At 43.4% G+C, this 12,797-nt stretch overlaps 1 protein-coding gene across 3 annotated transcripts in view; it reads right to left on the bottom strand.

Annotated features, from left to right (window-relative positions):
- PCYT1B (phosphate cytidylyltransferase 1B, choline) overlaps positions 1 to 12,797 on the bottom strand; it is a 40,913-nt gene that overhangs the window by 3,412 nt on the left and 24,704 nt on the right. For 2 of the 3 annotated variants that reach the window (XM_058019091.1, XM_058019089.1), the window contains exons 4-7: positions 11,024 to 11,175; positions 10,046 to 10,124; positions 6,858 to 7,000; positions 4,556 to 4,744 (exon numbers count right to left, since the gene is read on the bottom strand). In XM_058019091.1, coding sequence (XP_057875074.1) covers positions 4,556 to 4,744; positions 6,858 to 7,000; positions 10,046 to 10,124; positions 11,024 to 11,175 — 563 coding nt within the window. Of the gene's footprint in view, positions 1 to 11; positions 334 to 4,555; positions 4,745 to 6,857; positions 7,001 to 10,045; positions 10,125 to 11,023; positions 11,176 to 12,797 lie in introns of those variants that run through there. The other variant, XM_058019090.1, reaches the window with a different exon arrangement.

Raw genomic sequence — 12,797 nt, forward strand, 5'->3', positions numbered from 1 at the left:
AAAACACTTGCAGGCTCTATGTTTTGCTTGGAGTTTTATTATCACTTTTGCTTTTGAAAGCTCAGTGGAGGCCTGCCAGAGTTGGTGGGGTGGAAGAGCCACCTCTGCAGCCAAGCAATCTGCTACACTAAGGCAAGTGCCTCTACTCTTTAGCAGCAATGTGGCCTTGCGTCACGCTGGGTTATGGAAGACGTGGTGTGTGCTGTGCAGCTGCTGCAGGCTTCACATGGGGAGTGCCAAATCCGAGTGCCCTGCTGCTCCTCCTGGGCATGGGGGGTAAGAGGCCTCAACCTTGGCTGCAGGACCGGCAGTTGAGTCACAGGCGATGCTCGGCTGAAAGGAAGATCCAGCCCCGACAAAGTTAAGTTACCACTCAGGTCTGAGAGGAAAATTCTTGTGCAGAATGTGTGGCTTTGCCTGTTTTAGCTGAGATCCAGCTTGCAGTTGCCCAATTTTCATCCTGTTCCTATTCCCCTTCCCTCTGCAGTGACTCTGCCCTGTGCTGACAGTATCTGGGTGCTCATCTTGCTCTTTCTCCTCCTCTTTGAAACTCAGTATTCCCTGCCAGCAGAGAGGCAGATGCTGGTTTACCCCTCAGGTTTCTGGGTGTTTGCTAAATCCCAGGGCTTAAAAATCAAGCACAAATACTGAACTTAGCTGTTCCTCTGTGAGCTCCCTCTCCTAATTTACATCTTCATCACATTAGCCTTTATTGACTTAGAGCCTGCATTTCACTGCAGTGCAGAGTGGCAGAACAGTTCCTGCCTGGAGCTACTTCTCAAGGCTCTTGAGCAAAAACCCCATGGTGTGTTACCTACCCTGCACTACTGCTAGGTCCAAATTAGTCAAGACTTCTAAAATCTCAATAATTAGCAGATGGTGGTTGCTCCTGATAAATGGTGCCAGGAAGCATTTGGATGGGGGAGGATTTCTGCAGCTGAGAGCAGCAAGGATGTCACCAGAGCTGGCAAAGCTCCAGAGCCTGTTTATAATTCAGTGGTAGGGGTCGAAAATTTCTCTTGAGATCACAGAAACGTGAGGTTCTGTTGGCTTCTTTCACCCTCTCACTGAAGAAAATTCCCAACAAAAAAAGAACCCCACGTTTGATACGAAATATATTTTTCCTGGCCACTCAAAATACTTTGATTGCCTTCTGTTGTCAAACAGTTGTTCTTCTAATGACTCAGTGGCACAGCAGCGCTTTGTGGTGATGTGGTGGCAGTGCTGGAGGACATCCAAGTGCCCCAGGCTGGCTTGGCCTGCACCATCCCATGTGGAGTACGTGACTGTGCCTTAGTGAAGAGGCCAGGTCTGGAAAGGAGAATCCCACCTTCCTGCTAAGTTCCTCAGCCAGGCTGTAGGACACCTGCTTCCCAGGCCTTCAGTGAAGAGTTTGTTGCTGAACAAACTGATGCACTCACACCTTGAGCAGGGCAAGGCCCAGCCCCTCCACGTTGCCTCCTGCATTAGAGCTGGAACCGGCAGGCTGCTGGCTAAAAGCACAGCTCTGCAGGAGGAGGAGGTGGTGTCACTCACCTGCCTCAGAACACCTTTCTCTCCAGCTGTGCCCTAGCAGGGTCAGTAAGCCATGCCCTTTGCAGGCAAGGAGCTCCTTGGGCCATTGGGTGCTGAAGAAGTAGAACAAGTGTTAATGGCTTCCTAGGAGTGCTGGAGGGTGAGACAAGGCTGGATGCACTGTGGTCCTTTACCAATTCAGGTAGGTAGGATTTCCAGATAGGGAAATGATTTCAAAGCCTTGACTCAAGCAAGTTCAGGTACACCCAACCAGTTCAGGGTTTGTTTTTGGCAAACTCGCTACTGGGAATAAATATTTTGCCTGTTTCTGAATTTTACTGCCTGGATGTTGATACCCCTTTGCTTTACAAAGCAAGTGCCAGCTGGGTGTCCCCTTTTGAGCTGCTGATTGTTCCAAGGCCACTTTAGGTCCAAGCTGCAGACAGGTGGTGTGGCCTAAACACCATCCCCAGGTTCCAGCTGCAACCTGTCTTACCTGAGCCCCTGATGATGTCTGAGGTGTGTCAGCTGTTTGGAAGGTAACCTTCCCCAAGCATCCCTGTGTGCTGAGCAGGGGGAAGCCAGCCCCTTGAAGGGACACTTATGAATGTCTGAAGGGACATTTGCGAATGTCTGGCACAGAAACCCTGCCCTGTGAGCTGTGCTTTCTCTCCTCTGCCCTCAGCTGTAGGTGCCTGGTGTACATGTCTGAGAGCAGCTGGAATGGATTCCTGCACCCTGGAGTGGCGTCTCTGCCATCAGGCCCTGTGTGCCAGACTGTGTGGTGGTCCTGTCTCACATCACAGACAAGTTTCATGCCACACTAATCATTGTTTCTGACCTCTCTGACTCTCTTGCAGAAAACATATGCACAGGGAGATTGCACAGGTGGGCAAAATTGCCAATGAATTACAGACATCCAGACATCTGAAAACTGACATCTTGACCTCTTTCACGAGCAGGCATTTTTCTGTGGGTTACATAGCCCTTACTTTTAGAAAATTGATGCTAGCATAAAGTATATTATAATAATTATTTGTGAAATAATAATAGCATATTAATGGCATGCAAATTACTGATCTAGGAATCCAGCATGCCCATAACGATTCCTGTACTTTTAATGTCAACATTAAAAGCAACTGCTAACTAACAGTGATAAGGCAAATTAGCATTAATAACAGTTTTGACACTAATAGTAAGTTATCATTTTTTTTAAAGTCTTTCCTGTTGCCAAGGCTCAAACTGATTTTAAAAAAGCTACACCACCTCTCAGCTTGCTGTCACTGATGCTTTTCCTACAACACTGTGAAGAGATTTCACTCCTCTTGTTCTTAGCAAAGGTCCCTGTGATTGTGCCAGACTTCCTACTCTGTGGTCAAACACTTGCTCAGGAAACAAGCAAGTTTCTAATTTTAAAAGACATATGCAGAGCACCTTTTCCTTAATTCAATTTGGTAAAATGTTTTATCAGCAAAGGTTTTTAAAAATGCCATTAGCATGCACTGTTGAGTGGGCAGAGCCAGGAAATAGGATCAATGCTTTTGAACTCCTTCCCTGTCTCTGCACAGCTAAACTCATCTCACCTCCTGTGAATTCCACATACTCTGTTAGCATCAGCTTTGGTTATCCAGCACATACGGCCAAAGGCCCATCTCACATGGGGAACACACACCAAGCTCTATGGGCAACAACTCTCAGAGGAATCTTCATGTGGATGTGGACAATGCAGGTAAACCTGGGCCTTTCATCAGAAGAGCTGCCTTCTTGCCCTCCCCCAGGAACATGCCAGTGCCAATGAACAATCTGTTCTAAGCTCACTGCTGGTGTGGCTGGGGCCTGTGTTGGTCAGTGATCACTGCCTTTGGGTAACAGAAGTACCTGTATGATGACAGTCTCTGTCCTGAAGCCTTCACAGCCTAATTTTGGGTTTTTCTCAACTGAGTGGTAATCAACATGGCAAGTCAGTGCAAAGATGAGAACTCCAGTAGGAGGCAGGCACTGCTTGACTTGGTAGCACTGAGGGGTGACACAGCACTGATGGGAGCTACTTAATTCACAAAAGCTTTGTGACTCTTCTATGTGCTTGTTTACAAACAAAATCCCTGCTGAGTTCCTTCCAGCAGAAGGTGCCTTTTTCACTCAGAGTTTGCAACCAGAGCAGTGTCTGAGATGGTGCCTGCACTGGAGGGTCTGGGCTTTCATCCCAACACAGACAAACTCTACATTCAATTTCAGCTTTGTTAGTGCTTTCAATGCAGCAAAGAAAAGTCATACAAGCAAACAAAGCTTCTTGAGGTTTGGCAAGCTATCAGAACTGACAGATGGGGGCCAGGACTCTTTTGGGGCTCTGAAGTGTCACCAGCTCACCACTCAGTGCATGAGTTTGGTCTGAGCAGGTTTCTCTCCTGAAAGATGCTGTTGCAAATTCTGAACTGCCTTTCCAAGGCACTTACAGCTTTAGTAAATGGCTCTCTGAAGGCAGCCATTTGAATACATACCAACATACCAAGAAGAGCTTTAGAAGTGCTACAGTCCCACCTGAACCTTCCCTGCTGTCAGTTAGATGAGCCTGAACTCGACAAGTAAAATAACTTCTTGGAATTTTTATCAGTAGTTTTTGAAGTTAGAAAATTATAATCTACTGCTGCATACAGACCAGGAAGAGAACTACTGAAAGCCTTTCCAATGGTCCTGTTTTTCCTCACTACCTCCACTGAAGATCCCTGATGTAGGAGTGGTTCCATTTAATGCTAACAGGGCGAACAGACTGTATTGGCCTGTTTGCTTGTGTGGTGCTGTGATGCAGCTCTGCTGAATGCAGTATTAAATTCATCATCACACCTTCACAAAATACAGATATCCCAAACAAGCAACAGCCAGAAGAAGCAAATCCTGCTAAATGGCTTCAGCAGCCAGGTTTGCCACTACCCTGCTGTGCTGCCTTTTGAGACAAAGTCTGCAGCAAAAGTATCTGCTCTTCACCTGTGTTAGAGAGGAGAAATAAAAACACTCAGACTTCCTGCGATGGCAGAATACCTACCCAAGCTCCATCAGGTCCAAACAGCTCTAAAAAGTTGCCAATAAATTCCCTGGACTTTTCTTCCCATTTCTGAATGAGGTCATGGCTCTTCTCTTCCACCTTGTAAACGAATTCTTTTGACTTTTCCTCCACATTCTTGACTTTTTCTTTCATTTTGTCCACTTGGTTTTGAAAGCGATATTTCTTCTCCTGTTTTAAAAGTGTCAAAGATTAATGAAAAACTCAGAAGTAATTAGCCACACACAGCTGAGAAGAAGAAAAAAAATTGCACTAATGCATCCTAATACATATGGCCTTGGTTAGCTATTCCCACTTTATTTTTATAAATGCAAGTTTAACATTTGTGGAATGAAATGCAGAAGGTACATATTGAAAAGGTTTCTTGTGTGATTACTGTGTTTAATCTGCTACATGAATCTTTCTGTATTTTCAAACTGAATGTACTTTGAAATTTATAAGAATCTTGTGAAGGATATGAGTGGGAAATTAACAGCTCAAACTTAGGAGTAGGCAAAAGGTAAATCTCCCTATGTTTCCTAGCAAATGCTGCTGACTTGCCAGCCTGGATGTCTACTTGGACTAAAATGTCTCCTTGGGTGGATTTCTGCAGAGCAGAAGGAAAACTCTCATAAATTCTGAGCCTGGCTAATACAGGAGCTTCTGGCTGCAACAGAGATGTGTGTAGGCCAATGGCTTGTGGCCAGCAAACTTCACAGAAAGGAGAGAACTCCTAATTGCTAAGTCACACAGAAAAAAAGAGAGAGAGAAGATAATATTAGGGAGCTCCAGGAAAAAGCTTCTGAAATACTTCAGGAATAAAGAGCTTTTGTCTTGAAATGCTCCACAAATTTTTCATACAAGCAAATAAGCAAGGCTGTGCTCTTGAAGGTGTGGTGGTCTGTGTAGAAGCACAGATCACTATTGGCTTTTAATTTTCTGTTACCTCCATTTAATGGCCACTTGGATTTATTTAAAAAAAAACAAGCACTGAAGTGGGGTTTATTCTAGCTCACAAATCACCAGAGGAACTGTCTTTGCAAGCCACAAGCACAAACAAAATCCCCAAGGTCCAAAGAAACCTCACTTCCTCTGTACCTAAAGGGTGATCAGCCCTTTAATGAGGAAACCAGTGCCCTTCTGCAAACAAGACCAGTGCTCTTGTGAAATCCTGGGGGTTTCATTTTGAGATGAACAGTCCCCAGTACAAATCAGTACTTCTGCATTTAAATTACTGCAAACTAAACAATCATGCTAGGAGATTATTTAGGAGACATCAGTGTCTGAGATGGGGGCAACCATGACTTATACAACAGTATCTTAACCTCACAGCTGCTCAAGGATAAATTTGAGAATCTTCAAGGCATCCAACATGCCTTATTTTAATGGATATTTGCAACAGTGATCCTTCTGAGTGGAGTACTTACAAGCAAGATTTTTTAAAGGTGTAGAAGACTTTCAAAAAAAGCACAGTGAAATAAATATTTATGCCCTGTGATCTGGGGTTTATCTTCAGACTTCAAAATAAGAAAGAGATAAACTCTAATGAAATGACACAATTCAGTCGTTCACAAGGGGGTTTCCAGGCTCCAGGGAGGGAGGTGGGAAGTCCTGCTGTGAGCCATCTCAGAGATCACAACAGAGTTTTCAGTTATGTGGGTTATCTTGAGGTCTTAAGTCAAGACTTGAAACAGAAAATGAAGGAAGGTAAAGTCTAATTTCTATAAAGTGTTTACTTCTCAGGTCTGTATGTGGAAGATGAATAATCTGAGCCACCACATGGCTCTCCTGCCATTGTGGTTTCTGAGCTCTACAGCAGCATCATTTATGTACTAGCTTCTTAGCATATTTCCTTGTCTTTTGAAAACCATTTTAGCTTTCCCTAGTAATTTAAGCATTTTTGTTTTGTTGGTTTTTTTAATCCTATCACATTGTAGAGAAACTTTGGATCTCAAAATCCATGCTCTCTGTGCTGCCTTCTTGGAATAGGAATATAGAAAGAAATCATGTCTTGGGTGAATGGTTGAGCAGCTTCTGGTGGGAGGGTGGGCTCCTTCCTAGTGTGTCATTGTCACCTACAGCTCAAGGAAGAAAGGGGAGCAGCAGCTTTGTTAAAAGTGTAAGATGAAAACTAAGCTGCTAATTAATAGGAGCAATTAAAACTACCCTCAGCTTACCAGTGTCTTTTAAATTCTTTCCAGCTCTTTTAAAAGCAGCATGAGGAAGATGTAATTTCTTAACCTTTCCTTTGCATGGAGGGTGCTAGCAGAGAGTGTTTGAGGAGCAGAGGTGATGAGGCACTCACATTGATGAAGCTGACGTTGAGCTCCTTGGCGGTGTAGCCTCGCTGCAGGTTGCGCCGCGCGTACACGTCGTAGTCGCGCACGATGCGCGTGATGATGTCCGACGTGGAGATGCCTTCGGTTCTCTGCGTAGGTACAAACATTCCTGAGCAAAGTGGGAAAAGAGAGCCTGCTGATAAAGCTTGGCAGGACCAGCCACTGTGGCAGATAGCTGAGGAGGAGCATCAAAATGCCTGACAAAGGTAAGAGGTTTGCAATTCTGCCTCATTCTGAGTTCTCTCCTGTTGTTTCTGTGTGAGTTTGGGGAAGACAAGGTTGCTATACTACTCATTTTTCTCTCAAGTCTTTAGAAAGACTAAAAATTGCCCTCTGTACACTGTCAGCTGTGATGTGGAAGTTATTAGACTGGCAGGGGCTCCTGAGCCAGGAAGGCCAAAATTCACAGCTGGGGCCAATTCACTGAGCAGTTCTTTCCACAAGCACAGCCCTTATTTAATGTTATATAAAGGAGCAGGGAAGTTTGCTCCTTTCCTTTATTTCCACTTCTGTGCTGCATCACCTGACAGTCTCTGTTCTGCTGAGTAGAACAGACTAGCCTCTGGCCTTGACAAAAGCCAGGAAAAAGATGTATTACAGTGACTGGAAAACACCCTGGAGGTGCCAGTGGTTTGTATCAGAAAGATGAAGTGTCATGTGTGTGAAGTGTAGTGTTCCATGCCCATCCAGCCATGCCAGTGGCTGCATAACTATCCTCCCTGCTCTGACAAATCAGTCCCTAAGAAAACTGGCCATTTATCAATACTGCTCATGTTTTCCTCAACACAACTGAGATATATGTGGCTTTCTAACAGCTCCCCACCAAAGCAGGAGCACCTAAACTGTTAATGCAATTCACAAATGCAATAGTAGCAGAGTTCAGGCACACCTTGGTTTAGTAGTTATTTAGAGCTACAAAAAAAATTACTACTCTCACTTATACGTAATTGCAACGTGAAGCTGCTGATGAAAGAGAGGGAGAAGACTGGCGATGGTTTGGGAAAAGAAAGCAGTGCTTTGTCTTAAAATGGTGTTATAGCTCCTGGCAAATTAATCCTCACATGTTCACTTAAAGTAAGCAGGTATTGGTACTTAATTTTACAGGGCTGGAAAAAGACTCAGAGAACGAATCAAGAAGCTTAGCAGCCTCTTGTGACTAAATGCTAGGTGATATTTTTTCCTTCTGATCTCTAATTAATACTCTGCTAAAAAACCAGATTATTTTAATCATGATAATCATGAGCAGACATGTTTCCCTGACTGTTGCTTTTCAGGCTTCCACCAGTCACTCAGGAAACTATTTTTGGAAGCAATGAAACCCACTTTGAGCCAGAAACCTTTATAGATTAGAGTTACACAAATACATGGACAAAATCCAAACCCCACCTTTCTTAAGCTGAAAGTGGAACTGTAGGTGGACATTACCCTTAGTCACTGACTTTGCTTTCATCTGCTCCATGTGCTGGACTGATCCATGTTTTCCAAGCTAATTGCTCACAGATGTGCACAACTTCAGTCATTGCACTGTCACCCAGCTGACCACTGCCCATATGCCCTCCCATCCACTGAAGGTAGTGGGGAATTGGGAGTCCATGAGAATCTACCCAAGGAGCTCCCTGGTTCTCATCCACTTTTCTGCTCTCCAACAACCTGATGTGGGAAAATGGGAGTACTGGAACTACAGAAAAATGTGCAAATGGTCTATTTCAAACAAAACCTCTGGGAGAAAGGGGAAATTCATTATTGTAATAATGCTGCTCTGGAGCATTAGGGACTATTACAGCACTAGGTCTCAAAACTCATCACAAGTAAGTTAACATTATTCCCAAGATGCTCCTCTGGTATCTTGTGGTGACAGACACATTGGACCACAGCTCCCTGAAGCTGCAAGCCTGCACTCTCTTCTGCCACCTTTGAGTTTCTCATGGGGTTGTGTGTGCACTGTGCCTGTGCTCAGTGACAGCAGAGAAGGGAGTGCCAGGTTTGGGCACTCTCACACCAAGTCTGGTAATGATCCAGTGACACCAAGAGTTCCTGTTGTGCTGTCCTGTGCACTCAGCACCTTACAGAAGAAAAGTAAAATAGCTGCCTGTCCAGCACATGTGCAGTATGTCTCTTGGTGACCCATTCTTACCAGAGGGGCCTTTTTTCACTGCCTACTGAAGGAAGCTGGTGTTGGCTCTGAAACTATGGAACAGCCATTCCCAAAGGAGGGCTGTGAGTCTGATAACCACAGGGAGGTTCACAAGTGGAAAAAGATCAAGAAGTGCTGCTATAAAAAGCTTATTCCCTCAGCTCAGGTCAATAGCTGCTCTATAGCTGTCATAGTATAGTTTGAGGTCACTTTGCATGGCATAATACCCTCAGGCAGATTGCTCTGGAATTTTTTCAAGCTTCCAATATACATGTCTATGCAGAACAGAGAGGCTGGATTTGCCAGGGCTCAAAGCAGCATCTCCAGGGAGCAGCAGAAGAAGGATGTGGTTTGTTCCTCCTCCTTCCACTGTTAGGATAGGTACTACTGGCAAGCAGTGGCTTAATGTTATCTCCTCAAATTTAATTCATCTTCCTTGAACTGAAAAGACACAAATTCCTAATAAGTTCAGCATCTTCATTTTCAGTATAATATGGCAGTCAACCAAACTGCTAAATGGTAATGGAAATTAATTACTCTGATACTGATATAAACCCTCTGCCAGTGTAATGAAAAGAAACCTCAGTGCAAGTGGATCCTAATGGCTCTGAAGGTTGCCTGTGCTTGCCCATATTCAGGACTGGGATATACCAAGGAGGTGTCAGTTTGTGGTTATCAAGAACTGACTAAAGTTGGCTGGGCTGCTGTGGGAACTGAACTCATTTTCATCCATTCAAAATTCTTAGTGAAGCACTATAAAGCTGTTTTAAAAATGCAGATGGGTCTGTTTTGTGCTAGATCTGAATGGTTTCCTTGGGGTTATGGCAGGAATTCAGCCAAGGATGTCCTCTGAGGTTTTCTTTCTGCTCCACTCAGCAGTACCTACCATTAGGGTGAGGGTGTAAGACAATGTGGTATTACCTCTACTGCTTCTCTCCCAGAAGTTCTGGTTAAAAGGCAGTATAAGAATTTCAGCTGAGGCTAAAAAGGAAGGTGCTAAAAATGTGAAGTTGCCCTTACCTGCCTCTTTGATGTGTTTGTATACGTCATCCGATCCAGCGGAAGAGTAGGGGATGTCATCGTGTGCTACGAAGTCAATCTGCCAGGGAACAGAAGAATTACATCACCATCACCAAATTTTGGTTCACTGGGGGATTGCTATCTTTTTCTTGACTTCAGCTAACTTGCTTTTGACATTCTCATCCTAAAGCCATCACCTAGTGTATTGTACTAGATTTGGGCCAGCAACTGCTGTGTTGTATGATCAATTATAAAAAACCAGAAATCTTCTCTCCAAAAGCACTTCCACTACCACATCACTCTGATTGGCTCAGTGTGATGTGCAGTACAAAACCCAAGACACAGGCTCCTGCTTTTATTCATAGTGCAAAAGCAAGTGGTGAAGCCTTGGCTTTCAAAACCATGGAGGCCGGATAATTGATTCTGGGTCCTTAGAGCTGTGCATATATACATGTACACCTAGTACTGTCATGCTGTCCTTCTGTCACCCAGTGATGTAGACACTAAAATACATCCTACTTAATTATGCTTTTGTTAAGATTCATATGTGTTGCAAGGCAATCAATAGCATGTAAAACACTCTATCCTGCCTTTTAGAGGGCACATGGTATTTTTACATATTGCACCTATTGCCATTAATAAGAAACACGCCTTTAATTTAGGACTTCAGTCACAAAGTAACAACTTTCCTGGTATACCCTCTCCTTTTCTGAAAGTCAATTTATCAGTAATTTTTTCAGTGTTATTTTATCTTTCAAAAATCCCAGTAGAGAAATCATCTCAGCATATTGAGAAAAAAAGGCAAAATAAACATCATATTTTCTGACAGAGACGGAGGCAAGGAATGCTAGGTACCTAATTTCAGTGACTGGAATTAACTGAATAAAATAATTTGCTCACCCTAGTAGGATTTCAGACTTGCTCATTCTCAACTGTCAGTCTACAAATGGGAAGGGAGAGATAAGGGAACAAATGTACCTTATGTTTTTCAAGGAACTCAGGTGTCAGTGTCCAGGGTGCATCTCTGATGACCTCATCCACGTAACGACAGTGTCTGAGGGCTTCGTATCGCTCCGTTTCATTCATCACAGTGAAGCCTTTGAATTTATGAGTTAAATCATCACTGCAAACTAAAATATAGAAGTATGAGCAAAATGGCTCCACATTCAGTAAAATTAGCATGATCAGGAGTGACTATACTAGGTAAATCTATTAAGCACTTAGTTATTAGCTTAGCAATTTTTGAGGCATTGAGGCATTCTAATGCATCTAAGAGTTCTGCTTGGAGCTGGCAGATACAACTGTGTAACAATGAGACAACTTTCTCTTTCTGGAGCTGCAGCCAGAGGCCAAGTATGGTATTTTAAGACACTTCAGGTGGGATCCTTTACATGCTAAGGTAAACCAATCCCACTCTTAAGTGGAGATTTCAAGGGCTGTGATATTACAGGGGTGATGGACAATGCTTTGAAAGCAATCAAAGAACAGCATGCTTTGTGAGCACAATCACAGAGTGCTCAATATCTTCAGGTATCACAAAATGGTCGAGGCAGGAAAACCACTTGATATCACCTAATCCAAACCCCCTCCTCCCAACACAGTCAACTGCAGGTTGCTCAGGGCCATCTCCAGTTGGATTTCCAAAGATGGAGACCCCTCAGCCTCTCTGGGCCTCCACTTCCTGCTTTTTTTTTTTTTACGTAAACAACACTCTAAAAGGTAAATTTGCCAACAAAGCTCAAAATCACAGTGGGACCGTTTCTCATTAAATAAATCCTGATGGAAAACAAGTCATAGAAAACTTTGTAGGAATCTGTCTCTGAGCTTAGCTTTGAGTTCAGCAGGCTTCACAGGAAGAAAAGTGAAGCTTGTGCCATGTTCAAATGGAAACTGCTGAAGGAAGCCCCAAGGAAAGGACTGGGAGAAGCCATATGCTCTAGTGAAATGAGCAAAGTTAAAGGTCCAGAAATCCTGCATCTTTAACTTTGGATGCACCAATACTTTGTCACTGCTTTTAAAATGAGGGGCAGCAAGACCCACATTACCAGAGGACTGTAAAAGTTAGGTATTATCTTTCTACCCACATAACATTGTGTAAAAACCAGTGACCTTCTCCACAACCACCTCTTTCCAACATTACAGCTACAACAGTCATTTGACACCCCACATGGAATAATGTGATACCCATTTATAGCTAGGTTGCTGGTGGTTGTCCTTCACCACAGGTCAAACCTCTGCCTTTGGATCTTTGTCTGTAAATGTACTTGACAAATGATAAATGTAACATTACCAGTGCTGCAGTGAAGTGTGAGAGCAACCCTACAGTTGCTGTTTCTTTCTAATTTGAAAACATCAACCTATCAGGCAAGGTGCTGGCAAAGATGCAGTCTTTTCTGAGATCTGAAATGGATGTTCTTGCTGTGATGGTCATTAAGGACTTTCAAAGTAGGAAAAATGTAGAAAGGCTTAGATAGCCCTCAAGCTTGTGCAAAATTCAAAGCCACATAATAACATATGTATGAATTTCAGCAAGCAAAATGCTACTCTGTCCCATTATGTCAGTTTTGATGCCTGCTGACAAGAAATTTAATGGTGATCAAAGCATTTTCAGAAGAAAGATCCCTTCAGAGACTGTATTTGTATTTATTTACAGCCTTTATGACATCCTTAGGCTACCCTCTCCTGGAAGAAAAAGTCTACCAAAATTATTGGGAAATAGTAATTTTTGCTCGAATTCTGAAGAAAGGTTTGA

Source organism: Melospiza georgiana, chromosome 2 (genome assembly GCF_028018845.1).
Source record: "Melospiza georgiana isolate bMelGeo1 chromosome 2, bMelGeo1.pri, whole genome shotgun sequence".
Taxonomy (NCBI): domain Eukaryota; kingdom Metazoa; phylum Chordata; class Aves; order Passeriformes; family Passerellidae; genus Melospiza; species Melospiza georgiana.